This window comes from Microcaecilia unicolor, chromosome 7 (genome assembly GCF_901765095.1).
Source record: "Microcaecilia unicolor chromosome 7, aMicUni1.1, whole genome shotgun sequence".
Taxonomy (NCBI): domain Eukaryota; kingdom Metazoa; phylum Chordata; class Amphibia; order Gymnophiona; family Siphonopidae; genus Microcaecilia; species Microcaecilia unicolor.
The window spans coordinates 73,349,583-73,368,887 of record NC_044037.1 but is presented as its reverse complement, the minus strand read 5'-3'; the positions used below and the strand labels follow the sequence as shown (position 1 = coordinate 73,368,887).

The 19,305-nt window shown below is 43.2% G+C and overlaps 1 protein-coding gene across 2 annotated transcripts in view; it reads right to left on the bottom strand.

The window, feature by feature from the left end:
- Nucleotides 1-8,760: 8,760 nt before the first annotated feature.
- GLA (galactosidase alpha) overlaps nucleotides 8,761-19,305 on the bottom strand; it is a 68,558-nt gene continuing 58,013 nt past the window's right edge. For both annotated transcript variants that reach the window (XM_030209669.1, XM_030209670.1), the window contains exon 8: nucleotides 8,761-9,377. In XM_030209669.1, coding sequence (XP_030065529.1) covers nucleotides 9,063-9,377 — 315 coding nt within the window. In that variant the 3' untranslated portion in view covers nucleotides 8,761-9,062. The remainder of the gene's footprint in view (nucleotides 9,378-19,305) is intronic.

Sequence of the window (19,305 nt, the reverse complement as noted above, 5' to 3'; positions counted from 1 at the left end):
ATCAAATGTTGGTGAAAAACAACCAGGAAAGATACCTGATCATATTTGTCAGCATTATCCAGATTGCACAAAGGAGGAAGTAATAGGCAGTCTTTCAATTAACTTTGAGGCCCTTAATCTATCCCCCCTTGTCAGGTAACACCTAGCCACCCGCCTGGGGTTATCCTGGAGGGTCTATCCCCAGCACAGCTCAGGTCTGCCTGCACCTGCTGCTTGTGGTCTACACTAGCACCCTCCTTCCACCGACTGGGTCACAACCGCATCTGGGTGAGTTTCCCATCCTCAAATTATCCCTAGTGATTTCTAGGTTCCTGGGGCCACACTCCCAGTAGTCCCACAGTTCCCAGAAAGCACTCGCAGACCCAGCACACAAACCACCAGGATTCTTTATCAGTCCAGACAGCAGAGGCAATAAACTGAATAGTGTTTGTCTTAAGAATATTGAACAATGAACAGAAAAAGTGCAATCAGCAAATAACTGGTAACTGAAATATGGATCAATTATAAAACTAAACAGTTTACTTTCTAAAACGTATCTGGGGAGATCAGGAAATATGCTGCTTATAAACACCCCCCCCCCCCCCCCGGCAAGATCTCCTGCTGGTTTCCATGTGTGTATATATATATATAAAACACAAATAAGACAATTTCCAAAAGTCATTTACCCAGTCAAATAGGCAATTTGTAAATTGTCCACCCTTCTTGCAGGTAAAGTATGCATTGATGGTTTGTGTTTGGCTTTCAGATGTATTGCTTTGCCTGTAGCTGATCTTTGCTGCGCCAGGCTAGTGGTTTGTTTAGTTAAAAACTTATAACACACACAATCTACTATTTTGGGCAGGGAACAACCATACGTCTACGAAATGACCAATTTCCGCAAACTCCTGAAAACTTATCTCTTCGACAAAATATATCATAAAGAACAACACGCGTAACTCTACTTTCTTTAAGATAACCAAGAATGTTCTTTAATGTCTTCTGCTTTCACACTATCATGCACCTAATATCTATGGCTTTAACACTATCATGTATTTTACCATCAAGTAACCAAAACTTCTGCTAAAACAAATGTATACTCTTTTCTATTTGCAATATTATGTATTTCACCATCATGTACTCAAAACTTGCTGTAAAACCAAATGTACATTCTTTCCATGATGAATTGTAAGCCACATTGAGCCTGCAAAAAGGTGGGATACAAATGTAATAATAATAATAACACAACAAAATACATAAAAAAATGACAAGACACAATATTAAACTTCTGCATCCTAATACTATACTTGAATGTTGCTTCCTATATCCTGCCTCCACTGTGTCCTAACTCTGGCCAGGCATTATGGGCCGGATTCAGTAGATGGTATCTAAAATGTAGGTGTGACAGAATAACGCGCATAGCACTATTCTATAAACTGTCTACTGTAAGAATAGCGCATAGGCTAGGGGAACTGGCATACATTTAGGCAGGGCCATTTACCCCACTAAAAACCTGGTGTAAATGCCTGCACCTAAATGTATGTGTGTTCCGCTGAACTATATAACAATGTGCATAAATTTGATTGACGCCCCTGACATGTCTACACCCCCCCCCCCTTGTCTATGCCCTCTTTTCAGCTATGCATGTTGGAGTGCACGTGTGCTGCTTTTTGGAATACACCTAAAAAGATGTGTGTGTGAACTCCAATTATTGCAAGTTAGTGATAATTGGTTGTTGTTGGCCAGTATCACTAATTGGCTCATTATTCAATTGAGTAGCACATGTAAATTGGCCACACGCACACCTTAACGCTTGCAACTAGCTGCACCTTATATAGAATCTGGCCATATATGGATAGTTGGGTTTTTAGGATCTCCACAAGGAATAAGCATGAAGAAATCGCTTTCGTTTATTTTCCTTGTGGATTTATATACCGCCTTTTGAAAATATTCACCCAAGGTGGTGTACAGCAAGATATCCTGAAAACCTGACTGGCTGGATGTGTCTTGAGGACTTAGTTAAGAACTACTGCCCTCTTGCCTAATGATGGGGCCAGCCCTTTAATATTTCCCCTTTGCTCCTCCCAATCCCATGTCCAAATGAGAAATTATCTTAAGGTTATGTAACTCAAATTAGGTGTAAGAACTGATGGGTAACACTGCCACTGTATGTGGTTATTGCCATTCTGAAATGCAGAATGAGCCAGGTTCTATAAACCACCAATAAAATTTGGTGCGCAAGGCTATTGTATAAAAGGGCGCTTCAGGCTGCACACTCTAGAATAATATTGAGCACCGAATTCAGCACAAGGACATGCTAGCTGAAACCTAGTGTAAATCCTGGTGTGCAAATTGGGCATGGATCACCACATGCTGCATGCATCTCATTTGAGCGCCCTGACCTTCACATGCCCCTCCTATGGCCACACCCCCTTTTGAGTTGTGCATGATCCAATTTAGGCATTTATTATAGAACAGTGCATAGCCAGATTGTACATTTGGTGCCCAAATCTTAGTTCCAATTAAGTGCTTATTAGCTCCATTCATTAAATCATTGGAGCCCATTAACTAAATTTTGGGCACCAATCTGGGATCCGTGTCCAAATTTAAGTGACCCCCTAGGACTTTTGTAATATCCAGGGTTAACAAAAAAAATATTACAAAAAAATAATAAACATTCTTTATACAAATACAAACACAAAACAAGCAATGAAAAAACTAAAAATGATGAAAAGGGAGGAAAAACCATCAAGAAGCTGTCAGCTGGTAGAGCAGGACTTCATCATAGGCAAAAAAAAACCTCCAAAAAAAAAATTATACTTAATTCAGCAGCAGAACTTCAGCTTAAAATACTTAGCTGTATAGTCTCCCAGCAAAACCAGACCGTGACCGATGGCCAGCATTTCATTAAGCTGCATCAGAGTCAAGTTGGTCAAAAATTGGAGTATATTCAAAAGGAGTTATGAGTTTACTTGTGAGCAGTAAAAATAGGAAGGGAAGCTTGAGTTCAGGTGCATTACTCCTCTAGCTGCCAATATGCAGTGCACTAAATGGATAGGTAGATATGATGACCTGTAAATAATTTGTCTTTCAGTGGTTCAGGCAAAGAATTCCATAGCTCAGGTTGCAATTGAGAGGGCAGCAGTACAGGTCTTAACTAATCTAGCTACCTTCATAGCAGACATGGCCAGCTGACCCACTGCTGCTAACCGCAGAATACAAGATGGTGGATAAAGAACCTACAGATCCTTCAAATATACAGGCTCAGTGTTACACAATGTTTTAAAAATCAGCATACACATTTTAAACTTGAAGGGCTTTCAAGTATGAAGAGATCTATTCTAGAAATTCTTGGCCTGTCAACAGCATTCAAAACTGTTTGCACTGCTTTTAAAAGCATCTTGAACCACCTTGGGAAAGCCCAGGTATTTTATTTTAGTTACATTTGTACCCCGTGCTTTCCCACTCATGGCAGGCTCAATGCGGCTTACATATACAGGTACTTATTTGTACCTGGGGCAATGGAGGGTTAAGTGACTTGCCCAGGGTCACAAGGAGCTGCCTGTGCCTGCAGTGGGAATTGAACCCAGTTCCCCAGGACCAAAGTCCACCACTCTAACCACTAGGCCACTCCTCCACTCTACACAGGTACACAGAATGATAGCAGATGGGATCAAAACAAATGACATAGAAGGGTATAACATTTGGAGTGGCAGGTACAATCTTAAGGCATAGAGGAGGTAACCTGCACAGACTGACTGGTATGACTAACCACTTTACTAGGCAGACCAGATGAACCATGCTGGTCTTTACTTGCTATTTGTTATTAGATTTATAACCCTACCTACCCAAAACCATTGCCTTCAATATTGATCTAAATTCACCAGGCTTCAGAAGAGACTTATAAAAGAGGAAAGCATAGTTGCTCTAACCTGTTAATGACATGTGAGCTGGAATTTAGGAATCTACTTGCACATCCAATTTGTAGACCACGTGGGATTAAAAAATGGTAGCAACCCCAACCTTTATGTTTTGTAGTTCCAAAAACATGAGGCTAACCCACAAAGTCTCGGTCTTATCTGTGACTGTGATCAACCTTAAGTCACCACTAATCCAAGTTCTGAACATAGAAATACATTACCTGCAAAGGAGCCTTGATGATAGATGGAATCTGAAGTTGAATATCGGCTGTGTATATTTGGAAAATATACCCCCCCCCCCCGCCTTAGATTTTTGTTCTGACAATCCCTGCAAACACTCAAGAAACTTATCTTGATGAATCTTAGCATGGGAAAATTTGAGCTGAAACTCTGGAGGGAGAAAGAAGACTAAGAAACGGTTAAATAAAAGAATACACAATAAATCTAACATATTACCTGCGCAATGAGTGGGAAAGCCAACTGTTGGAAAAAGCTCAAAAGAAGCTATAGAGATTAAAAACACGCTTCATGTGGGTTTGTGTCATTAATCATACACACATTAAAAATCACCAAGAATTATAACTGCATTAAGATCAGTGGACAGTGAGGCAGAAAACTAAATCAGCAGGAAAAGATTATATTGCAATGAAGTCCAGGGATGACAAATTAAACATAAACACCCAAATTCAAAAAGCAGTAACAGTTTTGTAGCTGAGACACAATAGTGTTCTCCTCCCCCTAGCATTGTGTCCATTAGAATAATTTGAGGAGCAAAGCTGATTTAAAATTAACATATCTGCATCTGAATGCCATAATTCTACAACATACCAAATGTCAGAGTGCAGCTCAAACATTCAGGTGCTTATTTTAGAAGCATCATTTGTGTTTGGACGTCCATAAACCAGTACATAGACATCTAAATTCCAATTTTACAAAGCTGGAATATGGACATCTAAAACTGAAGAACATCCAAATCACAAGGGTGCGAGGCCTGGGCATTTTTTGGATTGGACTAGGCATAGTCCAGAAAAGAGACATTTATTCCCCTTTTAGAAGGGAAATGAATGTCTGTGTCCAAAAAGATGGACACCAGGAGTTATACATGCTACCCAGAATGTCCAGGTTTCAGAAAAGTGCTCCTATTGAGCTGTGCTGCACTGAAAGAATTAGGGGAAGTCACCTCTCATACCCCCAGAGGTTGACGTCACCCCTGAAAGCGAAATTGGCAAGGGATACTGGGCTCTATAACAACTTCTGAAAAATAGATGTGTGTTTTAAAAATGGCATTTATATTCCAGCACACAAATATATTACCATTTCATAACAGAGACGTTCATACGCTGTTACAGAGATGTTTACATTCCTGTGTTGTCCCATAGATATTTTAGACATTTATTTGTCTAAAATAGATATTCATACTGCATGTCACCGGACACATTTCACCGTGTACTTTAGAACAGGCTCTTATGTCTGCAGATCATGTTCTAAGATACTATTAGCAGAACTTGAAACATCCCAACTTGGGTGTCTAAATTGATTTGGACCGAGTTTGTAAAATGACACTCCACATCATAAATTATATTACATTTGTTCTTTGTAGCCTGGGCATTGAAATAATAACGTTCAAGATATTGGCAAGATTTTGCCATGGCAGGGACTTATAGAGTGTATAACGTGGACGGAAAACCAACACCCGGGATCATGAACAGTCACTTGTTGCTCTATGTTTATGTTCTTTGTCTGTTTCCACTCCTGTTTGCTTCCCTTATTTCCCCTGGACTTCTATTGTAAACTGCTTAGATGTATTTAATGAATATGCAGTATTTCAAATAAAGATTGATGATGATGATAATAAATAACTAGGAATATAGGAAGTATTGAAACCAAAGGCCCATGTCCTTGTTGCAATGTATTTAGTAGTTGAAAATCCAATCTCTTTTTTTCTATAAACAATTTCTTGAAGGAGCATATAAGGGTATTAAGTATGTCCATCTCTTATACCTCCTTTGTAAACTGGTTTCTGTAGAGAGAGCTTTAATTTTTTGACAACTAAACCTTTTCACTTGGTCAGGGTGATAAGGTATACGTGCACTGATTAAAGGGCAGGCTGTGGCTTGTCTATATTCATTTTGAGGTTTGATCAAGTGAAAGAGCTAGAGAATCATTAAGAACATAAGAATAGCCATACCGGGTCAGACCAATGGTCCATCTAGCCCAGTATCCTGCTTCCAAGAGTGGCCAATCCAGCTCATATGTACCTGGCAGAAATCCAAATTGTGGCAACATTCCATGCTACCAATCCCAGGGCAAGCAGTGGCTTCCCCATGTCTGTCTCAATAGCAGACTATGGACTTTTCCTCCAGGATAGATACCATAACTGCTGTTACTACATCCTCCGGAAGCGAGTTCCAGAGCTTATCTATTCTTTGAGTGAAAAAATATTTCCTCCTATTTGTTTTAAAAGTATTTCTTTGTACTTTTTCAAAAAGTAAAAAATCAATTCACTTTTACCCGTTCTACACCACTCAGGATTTTGTAGACCTCAATCATATCCCCTCTCATCCGCCTCTTTTCTAAGCTGAAGAGCCCTATCCTCTTTAGCCTTTCCTCATATGGGAGGAGTTCCATCCCCTTTATCATTTTGGTCGCTCTTCTAATTCTGCAATTATTTTGAGATATAGCGACCAGAATTGAATGCAGTACTCAAGGTTCATGTCTGAGCTTGGGCACGTTGCTAAGACATCACTTCCAGCCTCTATTCTTCATTTATGGCTGTCACATATATTCACTGCCATCTTGGGACTTACAGGATACTTGGACAACTGCAGAGCCTCTACACACATAACCCCTAATTCTGTAAAAATTGCCAAAAATTGCACACGCGTGAATTTGGGTGTGCGTGCACAATTTAATTAAATAACAAACTATTAGTGCCACTAATTGGCTTTTTAACACATAATTATTGGCCCTAATTACATTTAATTTAACTTTATATGTATAAATTTAGACACAGGATCCACATCTAAATTTTACGCATGATTTGAAAAAGGGGATGCAGAAATGGAAAGGTCATAGGTAGAAGGGGGGGGGGGTCCTAAAATTAACACACAGGGGTACATGCCTAATGTAGGCATATACATTTGCACATTTAAGTTGGTGCAAATGGCTGCACCTAAAATTAGGCACGATTACCAGTGCTATTCTATAAATCAAGCCTAACTGTAAGTGCGGCTTATAGAATGGCACTTTTTTAAACACCGTATATAGGGCCCTGTTTACTAAGCAGCGTTATAGGTGCATTAACATTTTTAACACGCGTTAACCATGTGCATGTATTAAACATGTACGTGCCTACATGGTTAGCGTGCGTGCTAAGTGTAGGCGCGCTAAAAACACTAATGCACCTTAGTAAACAGGGCCCATAAAATGTAGCCTGTAAAGAATAAAGAACCATCTTCCTGCATTTTGACAGAATAGGTGATTGTTGGCTGTAGCAGCAATATAGTCTATTCCTTTTCAGTTTTTTGTCCGTCTAACCATTCTTCCATAACGTTTATCTTTGAATTCTCTCTCTCTATCACTTGTCCGCTTGTCACTGTCCTGCCTTGGGTTTTTATTTCAACTGCCTTCCTATCCACAGGGCCTCTTGAGTACATCCTATTTTCATCTTGGATGACCACTACAAATTCTACTATCACTTTTCAATAAGATCAATGCATGCATCCATTCCTCAATATCTTTAAAATCTCATAAATAATCATTTTTAAGGCAGGGTCCGCACAATCAATGGAGTGGGGTAGAATGTCTTCCATTGATCAACTGGACATTTAAGAGTTAAAGAAGATCTATAAAAACAGAAAATTCACCCCTCAAAAAAAAAAAAAAAAATTGCCACCTCCAGTTCTACTCACAGCTGTTTTTATTTCCCATGAGCAGGGCCTGAAAATTAGGTTTTGCAGAAGCAGCCCTGCCATCGGTGTACAGAAAGAACCAGTTTCAAGTTATAAATTTTATATCCTGCTCCACATTGTTTGGCTATGTTACAACTAGATTTGGCCGTAGTGTTTTACATTGTCATTTCATCTGTACTGACATTTCAGCCTAGTTAGAGGTTCATCTCTTTTATTTAAAAAGCTGTACAGACTAGACAGACTTAAGCAAAGACCTGGTCTAGTTTTCAGCAGACATGGCTTAAAAATACTCTATCTGAATCTTAAAATCTCTGAAAGATATGGACTGAAGAACTTATAGTACCATGCAACCCAAAATCCTGTAACACCAAATGTCTATTCTCTTCTCTTTTCCATTATCCATGATGTATTGTAAGCCACATTGAGCCTGCAAAGAGGTGAGAAAATGTGGGATACAAATGCAATTAAATAAATAAATAGCATAAAATTCACCCAGTATCAAAAACGTGACTGAGAGGGTTTTAGTACCAATTCTCAAAGTCCCTTTTGAGGGCCTGATTTTATAACAGACTGCCTATGTGAGAGTCCTCTGGTAGCCAGCCTAGAGGTATAAGAGCTGGGAATCCTTCTGCTCATTAATTTGCCAACCACCACATGTCAGGACAGGCTCCATCCAAAATTGTCTTTTACCTCAGTAGCACAGCCACTGCATGCTTATATGCAGGCGGGCTCCCGTTCAAGACTATCTGCCTAGCTTTTCTCAATGAAAAGAGCTTTAAGGGATAAGATTGTGGCTGAGGATGCTATAGTTTCCTATTGGTAAAACTTTATTTTTTAATAACTGTGAACCTGTCAGATGAAACAGGAGCTACCTAGAATTTTACTGAGAGCCACAGCAAACTTGGTTTGAAGGCAGTGCCTGTGAAAGCAGTCTTAATGCATTCTTTTTTTTTCAAATTGTAAATTTTATTGTTCAATCAATTTGACAACCATCAGGAGCCCAATACTCCTTGTACTTTGCTCACATTCCACTTTTTATTCATCCAGAACATACACAACAGTAATAAACATAATTTTCTTATTGCATTCTTAATACAGGAAGACCAACCTTTATTTCCTGTAAAATAAGGCATATCTTAATTAGTGACTTTTCAGCTGCTGAAGGGGCAAGTTTCAGTGGTACAGAATACAGTATCCTTTTATTTTTCAGCCTGATCAAGCATGAATGTATTTCAAAAATGTTTAGCAGAAATCTTCATAAAGTGTCCATAGAATGCCATGTATCGGATTCAGAGAAAAGCTTGTGGTGGGCAGTATCTTCACTTGCAGTCAACTTCAGCAGCACAGTTCCCGTTGGGTTCACCTGGACCTTGATGGCTGAGGTACAGTTGTGCAGCCCAAGATCTTTGTGGGTTGGCAAGAGTCGGGTGATCACACACTTCTGTTTGCATGCCCAGTCGTTGCCCAGAAGCACGAAACTACGAGAGCTCCCAATTTCACGCCGGTTTACCACAGCAACAGCCAGGGCTCCTTGTGATAAAGGACGCTTCCACAGTTCAAAGTCTTCAACCTGTATCATAAAGAAAGGAAAAAAAAACAAACAAACAAACAAAAAAAACATTGTCAGTGTCAAACAACAACACTAAATTCATAATGTTGGATATAGGACTCCTTTATTTCACCTTGCTTATGGACCCAGAACCTCCTAATTTGGGGAATTCTGTACTGTGGACAAACACTGCCTCCCGTTTTGGACCCTTCTGTGCTCAGTAAATTATGCTGTGATTTCAGCCAACTAAAAACAGAACTCACTATAAAACATGTTACGGCTCCTATTGCCTTATGTCAGGTAACTGGAACAGCTAACAATTTCACTTTTGTCATTGCACGTCCCTCCTGTTTCAAGCGAGGCATAGTGCCCTCGGTTGCATGGAGCCAACCATAACATGGCGCCATGCCCCAATGGGCCTGCGCGAACGGGCCCAGCGGGGGGTGAGGGGGCCGAGCAAAGGGGAGAAGGTTTCCCCGCTGGCCCACGGTAGCCCGCTGGGATGGGAGGGGAAAAGCGAGGGGGTTTATAACCCCCTGGCCGAGCCCGGGCGCCATAGTTTCTTGGCGTCCGGGCAGTGGCCTGCATCGACTGCACCAGGGCTGAGATAAAGCAGGCCAAACCTGTTGGTCCACGCGCCAGACCACGGCCGCACACTGAGTGGAAGCGGTCCACACCTCTGGCAACCCGCACCGCGTGACCGCGTGGAAACGCAAGGCCCTGACGGTGGCCAACATCTCTCAGGGCACGTGAAGTCCTGGCGAGCTCTGGGGAAAGTCATGCGATTCACCAACTCCCTTCACATTGTCTGCTGTGCAGGGTAAGCAAAAAAAAAAAAAACTGACCATGCCGCCGGGGCGACTCGGTGGGGGGGGGGGGGGGGGGGGGGGGTTTCGGTCCAGGCCAGGCCGCTCCCTCTCTTCGGTCCCAATTAAAAAAAAAAAAAGAAAAACACAAGTACATGGGAGGGAGTTATTGATCGTGAGGATGTGGATTTTCAAAAGGCATTTGACGGGGTGCCCCATGAAGACTCCAGGGGAGGTTGGAGTGACATGGGGTAGGAGGTTCTGTTGTGTGTGGATTGGAACTCGATGAGAGTGAACAGAGGGAGGGGTTGAGTGGTCGGTGTTCTCAGTGTAGAAGGGTCGATGGGTCCTCGGGAGTCTGTGCTGGGACTGCTTCTTTTTAGCATGTCTGTAAATGATCTAGAGATGTGAGTGACTAGTGAGGTAATTCAATTTCCTGAGTTATTCAAAGCTGTTAAATCGCAAAAGGAGTGTTAAAAATTACAGGAGGACCTGCGTTTTACGCAAAAAAAAAAAAAAAATTGCGCCTGCGAGGTCGGGGGTTGGCATTTGGTGTTCCTGGATCTTGTTGTCGGTAACGCTGTGCAAATGCGGCAATGCTTGCAAAAAAAAAAAAAGGTAGGGGGCATTCTACCATACCGGAAGCCACGGGTAAGGACCCATTTGTGTTCCCCTGGCGACCATATTGGGAAGACAGTCGGGGGCCGTGGCCATGTGGCTGCCGGCAGAGATGTGCCTTGTACTCAGGCAAGCAGGTCGGTTACGAATTCAAAAAAACAAAACAAAAGAATGAATAATGTATATATCAAAGGAATAATGCGGAATGAAGCCTGTCCATGCGGGACATACTACTAACGATTATCTTGTTTTAGTCTATCCAGATACCACCTGTCTCCATCCCCTGAGTCTATTCACCCCCCCCCCCCCCCGAGCAGAATGGAAACAACGACCGCAAATCCTGAGAGTGATGACCGCACACGAGAGAGCTGCGCGGAGGAAGCACAGCCCGTAATAGCCAGACAGAAGGAAGTCATAGATGGAGATGCAGAGAGCTCACCGTGCAGTGCTCATGGGCAAGCGGGACCAGCACACACGGCAAACAAAAGAAAAGACCCCGAAAAGAAAACAAAAGCGGTTGCAGCGAGTCAATCTTTCTCATCACTGGCAGAGGCAAGAACCGAGAAGGACATGGAAAGAAACTGCATGGCCAAAAGGCGAAAGGATCAAAGGCCCCCGAGAATGTGGAGATGGCACCACTGAAACCAGTGACGGATGAGGGTTCCACAGATTCCCTGAGTAACCCAGGGACAGCTGGGTGGAGTCTACCACCGGCGCAGTGAGCGGACACGACTAGCCCCTGGCCGAACCCACCATCCTTTCCTGGCTGGACAATGCCTCGACCAATGACTCAGGGTACAGTAGCACGAGCCATAGAGATCCAGGGGCCAATGACGGTGCAATACCAACCTCTTAACTCCGTCACAATGTACCCATATACCCAGAGCTGGGTTTACCCCCTCCCCCGCAGGTACCTTATTATGGAACATGGCCAGGGTATGGTGTCACACAATACCAACTGCAGCCGGCAGCGGCGTCGGTCGGGCACCCGATGGGCGTTCCCCCATTCCCCGCGCATGCATTGGCCCCAGGCATTCCGGAACCCGGCTACACCTTCCCGAAATCGTCTGTTATGGGAAGAGAACCCGTACACAATGACATCTGAGGCAATGGCGCCCCCATGCCAACCGCAATGCCAGTAGGTGCGGGTGAAACGAGAGACATGACGGGCAGCCTGGAGTGGAGATATCCCACATCAGCAACAGCCCCAGGTACATCTAGCAGGTTTGAAACAGCGAGCAATGCAAATGTTAATGTAAATGGGGATAATGAGGCTGGGTGGGCAGCAGGGCGCGTTACCACTGACATTGGGACACACCAGTGCCCACTGTCCGCTTCATCGATTGCAGGGGAACAGGGCTCACACACAGGGATTTTAAATTCTTTATTTATACGTGCAATAGATCATGACATTACATCATCAAAATACCAAGTTTTTAACATAGTACAATTATCAAACCCAACATTCAACATGTCTGATAGCCTAGTCATCTTGCACCCCCTCCCTTTACTCTCCCCCCTTCCCTAACGCCTTTCAGGTAGGTCCCCTCTTTTCAATATTATAACACAGTCCTGGTCAGCTATAAATTAAATCTCTTCTTCTCCGGAGTACATATCTCTCATTGTCCCTTGTCGTCACATCCAAGGCACTATTAACTGAGGAGCATCGAGCTCAACTCCAGCCTGTGACCTCTATATTTTATATTTGTCCCATATTTTAAAGAATTGAATGATTTGTCCATTAAGAATCGCTGTCAATTTTGACATCTGGTACAAGTAGTCCATTTTATGTATCACTTTTAGCGTTGGCGGAGCCTCCAGACTCCTCCATGCTGCTGCCACATTTATCTTACTTGCCATCAAGAATGTAGTGGCCAATTGATGCAACGGTATTGTCAGTCCTTGTGTTCTAAAATGTAGTAAACATTGTTCAATTGTCAATGGGTAGGTTCTGTCTAGTATTTGCTCAAGTAGTCTATGGATTCTCCCCAGTAGGTTTTGATTTTTGTGCAAGGCCACCGTATATGGAGCTTATCTCCTACTTCTGAACATCCTCTCCAGCATTGACACACAGGGATTTTAGACGAAAGAGGGAGTCAAAGGATGCCCTCAACAGACAATATGAAATATATTGGAGGCAGGGCATGAAAAAAGAAAAGGAAGAGTAAAAGAAAGAGGAGGAGGAGCCATCGGAGCGGCTCGAGTAGTGATAGCAGCTCCGATCCGTCATACTTGTCGTCCTCTTCCTCATTGGATGATGAGGGAGGGGCAGCTGGAGGCACAAGGGGCAATGGTACCCCGCCACTAGCCGCCCTGCCTCGACTATGGCAGATGGTCCCCAAAGCCACCAGAAAAAAGATAAAGAGAAGAAAGTTTTTTGATATGTTTCAGATACTAGAAGGAAGGATAAGGGTCAAGAAAAGGGACAGGAATAGAAAGGAGGACACAGAGGCATATTTTCAAAGCACTTTGGGAGGCTAAGTTCCATAGGTTTCTATGGAACTTTGGGAGGCTAAGTGCTTTGAAAATAAGCCTCACAGTAGGACGATCAAAAGGGACACCTAGATCCCTGTTTAACTGGCTCTCAGTCTTCCTGAGGGTGATCGATGTAACAGGGCAAACCGACCCAACCCAGTATAGACCCATGCTAGCGTATGTGTACAGTATAATGCAGGCTTATAGGGATTACGAGGGTTACAGGTGGCTAAGATACGACGAAGAGTACAGAGAGAGAATGGAGGAGGATGCCTCGCTTGGCTGGGGTTCCAAAGACGTTGACCTTTGGTTGTGCACCATGACCAACAGAGGGGCATCCAACAGCACATAAGCCCGGCCCTTTTGGCAAGCAGGTTTTGGGGGACAAGGGAGGGCAACAGGCGCGCAGGAAGGGATCTGCTGGCGTTTCAACAAAGCATCTTGCAATATACCAAATTGCAAATTCAAACACACCTGTACATGGTGCGGAGCCCCCATCCCGCCAGTAGGTGCGTTAAGAAAGCCGCAGACAAGCAACCCACCCAACTGCTCTAGTGCAGAGAGTCAGAAGGCCCCGTCCCTGGTCAATTTGGATATGATGCGACCTTGGTTGGCAAGATACCCTCGTAAAAGGGACATCCAACTAGTAGATGAAGGTTTTAGTCACGGTTTCCAAATACCTTACTATGGGGCGGGGCATATAACTGATGTTAAGAACTCCCTATCATTGAAGAGACTATACCCAATTGCGCAGGAGTGAATCAACAAGGAGGTTATCTTAGGGAGGATAGCAGGCCCCTTCCAAACGAAGCCTTTTGATAGATTCATAGTGTCCCCTTTAGCGATTATTCCCAAGAAGGAGCCTGGAAAATATAGACTCATCCACAACCTCTCCTACCCAGCGGGAGAATCGGTGAATGATTTTCTTCCCCCCGAAGTAGCATCCGTGCAATATGCTTCTTTTGATATGGTGGTACAGCTGTTGAGGCAAGCAGTACAGGGAGCGCTTATGGCCAAGGCAGACATCGAGTCAGCGTTCCAGCTACTGCCTTTGCACCCAGACAATTTCCCCATACTAAGTTTGGGGAACAATTCTACTATGATAAGTGCATGCTGATGGGCTGCTTGGTGTCTTGCTTGCTCTTCGACTGCTTCAGCATGTTTCTTCACTGGGCGTTAGTACAGGCATCGGAGAGTAAGAACATCATTCACTACTTGGACAACTTTCTATTTGTGGGTCCCGCGAACAGCGAGATTTGCCAATTCCTGCTCCACCACTTCAAGAAAAAACATGGGGTCTGAGCACACAATTGGCATTCTTGGGAATCAAGCTAGATTCAGTTGGCATGGTGTCCAGACTCCCCCTAGACAAGTTAGAAAAATTAAAAAGCCTCATAACGTGGGCCTTGAGTAAGGAGAAGGTTACACTCAAGGAAATGCAATCCCTAGTGGGTCATCTTAACTTCGCCTATAGGGTAATAATCATGGGCACAACTTTCCTACGCAGGCTGTCCAGCTCTATGGCAGGGGTTGGGAGGCCGTCTCATCACATAAGAATGACCAAGGCAATGAAAGATGACCTCAGATTGTGGGATATGTTTTTGAACAACTTCAATGGCAGGGTAATATGGTTAGATGCCCCCATGACCAATACCGACTTACAGCTACACACGGATGCAGCGGGAGGTATCTGTTTTGGGGCCTATTTTCAAGGGGCTTGGTGTGCGGGAGTGTGGCCTCAGGCGTGGAAGGGTGGGGCGATCCTAAGGAACATCACTTTCTTAGAACTGTTCCCGATAGTGGTAGCGGTTGCACAATACACAACCATGCACGCAACCCAAAATACAACACACCCAACCAAAAGATTAAGAAATGGAATGGACAACCTTCCACCCACGGAAACAACCAACAGAGAGGAAAGAAAGGACACAACAAACTCAAAAACCAAGAAGACAGACAATTAATAAAAATCATCACATCCCCGACCCTAATAGAACCCCACCAACTAATACAAATGGGTTATATAAACACAAGATCCGCAGTTAACAAAACTACGACAATAACTGATTGGATCACAACAGACAATCTCGACTTCCTCTTGATAAATGAAACCTGGATCCATGACCTCAAAGACCTATAATCCTAGAACTATGCCCCCCAGGGTACAAAATCACCCATTGGACAAGGAATGGAAAAAGAAGAAGTGGCTTAGCTATAATCTACAGATCCCAATTCACCGTCACAACAACAGCTGAATCCATACTTCCCCAACTTGAAATCGCCTCAGTCAGAATCAACCACCCAACCCTACAGGACCACCTAAACCTCATCCTCTTCTACAGACCACCAGGCAACTGGCAAGACAGTCAAACACTCTTCATGGATTTCATATCAAACACGTGTCACCACCCAAAACCTTCTTATAGCAGGCAACATCAATCTACACCTCGAGGATACTAACCTAACAAATGTGAATGAATGCAAAGGCTTCCTCCAACTATGGGAGCTCCATTGGCCAAACATGCAACCCACCCATATTAAAGGACATACTCTGGACATAATTACACACAAATTCTCAAATGAACTAAATCTCACACTAAAAGACACAAAATGGACTGCCACACCATGGTCCGATCACTACAAAGCGAACTTATCCCTTCACTGGCGAACAAAACGCTCACAACACAAACAAGAACAATCAACCTATACCACGAGAGGCAAAATAGACCCACTAAAATTCTGGCAACAATTCTATGACAACGAATGGACAACAACAACGGACTCATCCCAATTTCTCCATGTCTGGGACAACAGATGCAGAATCATATTAGACAACATAGCACCACTCCAAACCAGAACCTCACATAGACAAAACTCAATACCATGGTTTAATGAAGAACTGAAAAAACTAAAAATGCAAGTCAGAAGATTAGAACGAGCATGGTATAAGAAAAAAGACGACTCTGCGCTCAAAGAATGGAAACAACTACAAAGAAAATACAAATACACCATTAGACAGACCAAAAGATCCTACTTTAAAAATAAAATCGGATCAGGGCACACATAAACTCTTCCAACTCGTAAATAATCTACTAAACACTACACCGCTCACTTCTAACAACAATGATACCCCATCAGCAAACGACCTTGCAAACTACTTCAAAGAGAAAATCACAAAGCTACGAAACATGATACCTAACAACACAATTGATTATGTAGACCTCCTTGAATGCTTAGACCCAACACATGAAGAATATCCAGCAGACCGATCATGGACCAACTTTGACTCACTATCGATCGAAAACATCTCTCAATCACTCAAAAGATACGCCAAATCGCTATGCAAACTGGACATCTGTCCTAGCAATCTGATAAGATCTGCCCCCCCAACAATTCATAACAGACCTCACCAGGCACCTAAACTACATGCTACAAAACGGCCTCTTCCCAAAAGACAAGGGAAATATACTACTTACTCCTTTACCTAAGGACGCTAAGAAAAGTACAAATGACTTAACCAACTATCGCCCAGTAGCATCTATCCCGCTGATAACCAAACTTATGGAAGGCATAGTGACGAAACAACTCACTAACCACCTAAATAAACACTCAATACTGCATGAATCACAATCAGGATTTCGATCGAACTACAGCACAGAAACAGTACTAGTAACTTTAATGAATAAATTTAAACAAACAATTGCAACCGGCAAAAACATACTTCTCTTACAATTTGACATGTCCAGCGCCTTCGACATGGTCAACCATGGTATATTACTATACATCCTGGAATACTTTGGAGTGGGAGGCAATGTGCTTAATTGGTTAGAAGATTCCTAACAAGATCCTATCAAGTAACAACTAACGCGGAGACCTGTCGCTTCTTCCTCTATAACATTAGCAAAATCCGCCCTTTCCTCTCTGAGCACACCACCCGAACTCTCATCCACTCTCTCGTTACCTCTCGCCTTGACTACTGCAACCTACTCCTCACTGGTCTCCCACTTAGCCACCTATCCCCCCTTCAGTCCGTTCAGAACTCTGCTGCATGTCTTATCTTCCGCCTGAACCGATACACTCACATCACCCCTCTCCTCAAGTCACTTCATTGGCTTCCGATCAGGTACCGCATTCAATTCAAGCTTCTGCTACTAACCTACAAATGTACTCGATCTGCAGCCCCTCCTTACCTCTCAACCCTCATCTCCCCTTACGCTCCTACCCGTAACCTCCGCTCTCAAGACAAATCCCTCCTTTCAGTACCCTTCTCCACCACCGCCAACTCCAGGCTCCGCCCTTTCTGCCTCGCCTCACCCCACGCGTGGAACAAACTCCCCGAGCCCATACGTCAGGCCCCCTCCCTCCCCATCTTCAAATCTCTGCTTAAAGCCCACCTCTTCAATGTCACCTTCGGCACCTAGCCTCTACACCTCTACCCAGGAAATCTAGACTGCACAACTTGACATTTCGTTCTTTAGATTGTAAGCTCCTTTGAGCAGGGACCGTCCTTCTTTGTTTATGTTGTACAGCGCTGCGTAACCCTAGTAGCGCTCTAGAAATGTTAAGTAGTAGTATATCAGCCCCATGGATACCAGAATGTGGAGTCCCCCAAGGATCCCCCCTCTCACCAACCCTCTTTAACCTAATGATGATACCACTAGCCAAGCTACTAGACAACCAAAAACTCAACCCATACATATATGCAGACGATGTCACGATCTACATCCCATTCAAACATGACCTAAATGAAATCAGCAACGAAATCAACCAAAGCTTCCAAATCATGCACTCATGGGCGGATGCATTCCAACTAAAACTCAATGCAGAAAAAACACAAAGGGGCTCATTTTCAAAGCACTTAGCCTTCCAAAGTGCCATAGAAACCTATGGAACTTTGGAAGGCTAAGTGCTTTGAAAATATGCCTCAATGTCTTATAATCACCTCACCTCACCTCACAACACAACACAAATAAATTCTCCACCATAACCACCCCTAACTTCTCCCTCCCCGTCTCAAACAACTTGAAAATTCTGGGTGTGACCATCGACCGAAATCTTACACTTGAAAAACCACGTGAAGAATACAGCTAAGAAAATGTTCCACTCCATGTGGAAACTCAAAAGAGTAAAACCTTACTTCCCAAGGGCCATCTTCCGGAACCTGGTACAATCAACGGTATTAAGTCACCTGGATTATTGCAATGCACTTTATGTTGGAAGTAAAGAACAGACCATCAAAAAACTTCAAACAGCCTAGAATACCGCAGCTAGACTCATATTTGGGAAAACAAAATATGAAAGTGCAAAACCCTTGAGAAAGAAATTACACTGGCTCCCACTTAAAGAACGTACCACGTTCACGATCTGCACGATTGTTCATAAAATCATTTACGGAGATGCCCAGACCTACATGCTAGAACTAGTGGACCTACCACCCAGAAACGCAGAAAAATCTTCTCACACCTTTCTGAACCTACACTTCCCAGCTGTAAAGGATTAAAATACAAACTAACTCACGTGACTAGCTTTTCCTATATGGGCACACAGCTGTGGAACGCACTTCCAACTCACCTGAGAACGATGAACGAATTAACTAACTTCCGCAAATCACTGAAGACTTACCTCTTTGACAAAGCTTACCACGAGAACCCATAACTAACCATAACACAACACCCTTCCGACCTTAGGCAGAATGTATCTCTTTACAACTACTTGATTAAATCCTCTTGTCTTCCTTGACTACTTGTATCACCAAATGTATACTCCATCCTGTATGGCGATGCTACAACAGGTTTTTGTAAGCCACATTGAGTCTACAAATAGGTGGGAAAATGTGGGATACAAGTGAAATAAATAAATAAATATGGAAGGAGAGATTGGGCATCAAAAGGGTAATCTTTTGGTCAGACAACAAAGCAGTGGTAGTCGTGATAAATAGGCAAGCGGCGTGCTGCCCGCGGGTGACAGACTTGATGAGGAAGTTAGTGCTGTTATGTCTATTCAACAACATTGCGTTCCGTGCAAAGCACGTACCAGGTGCATGTAATGTA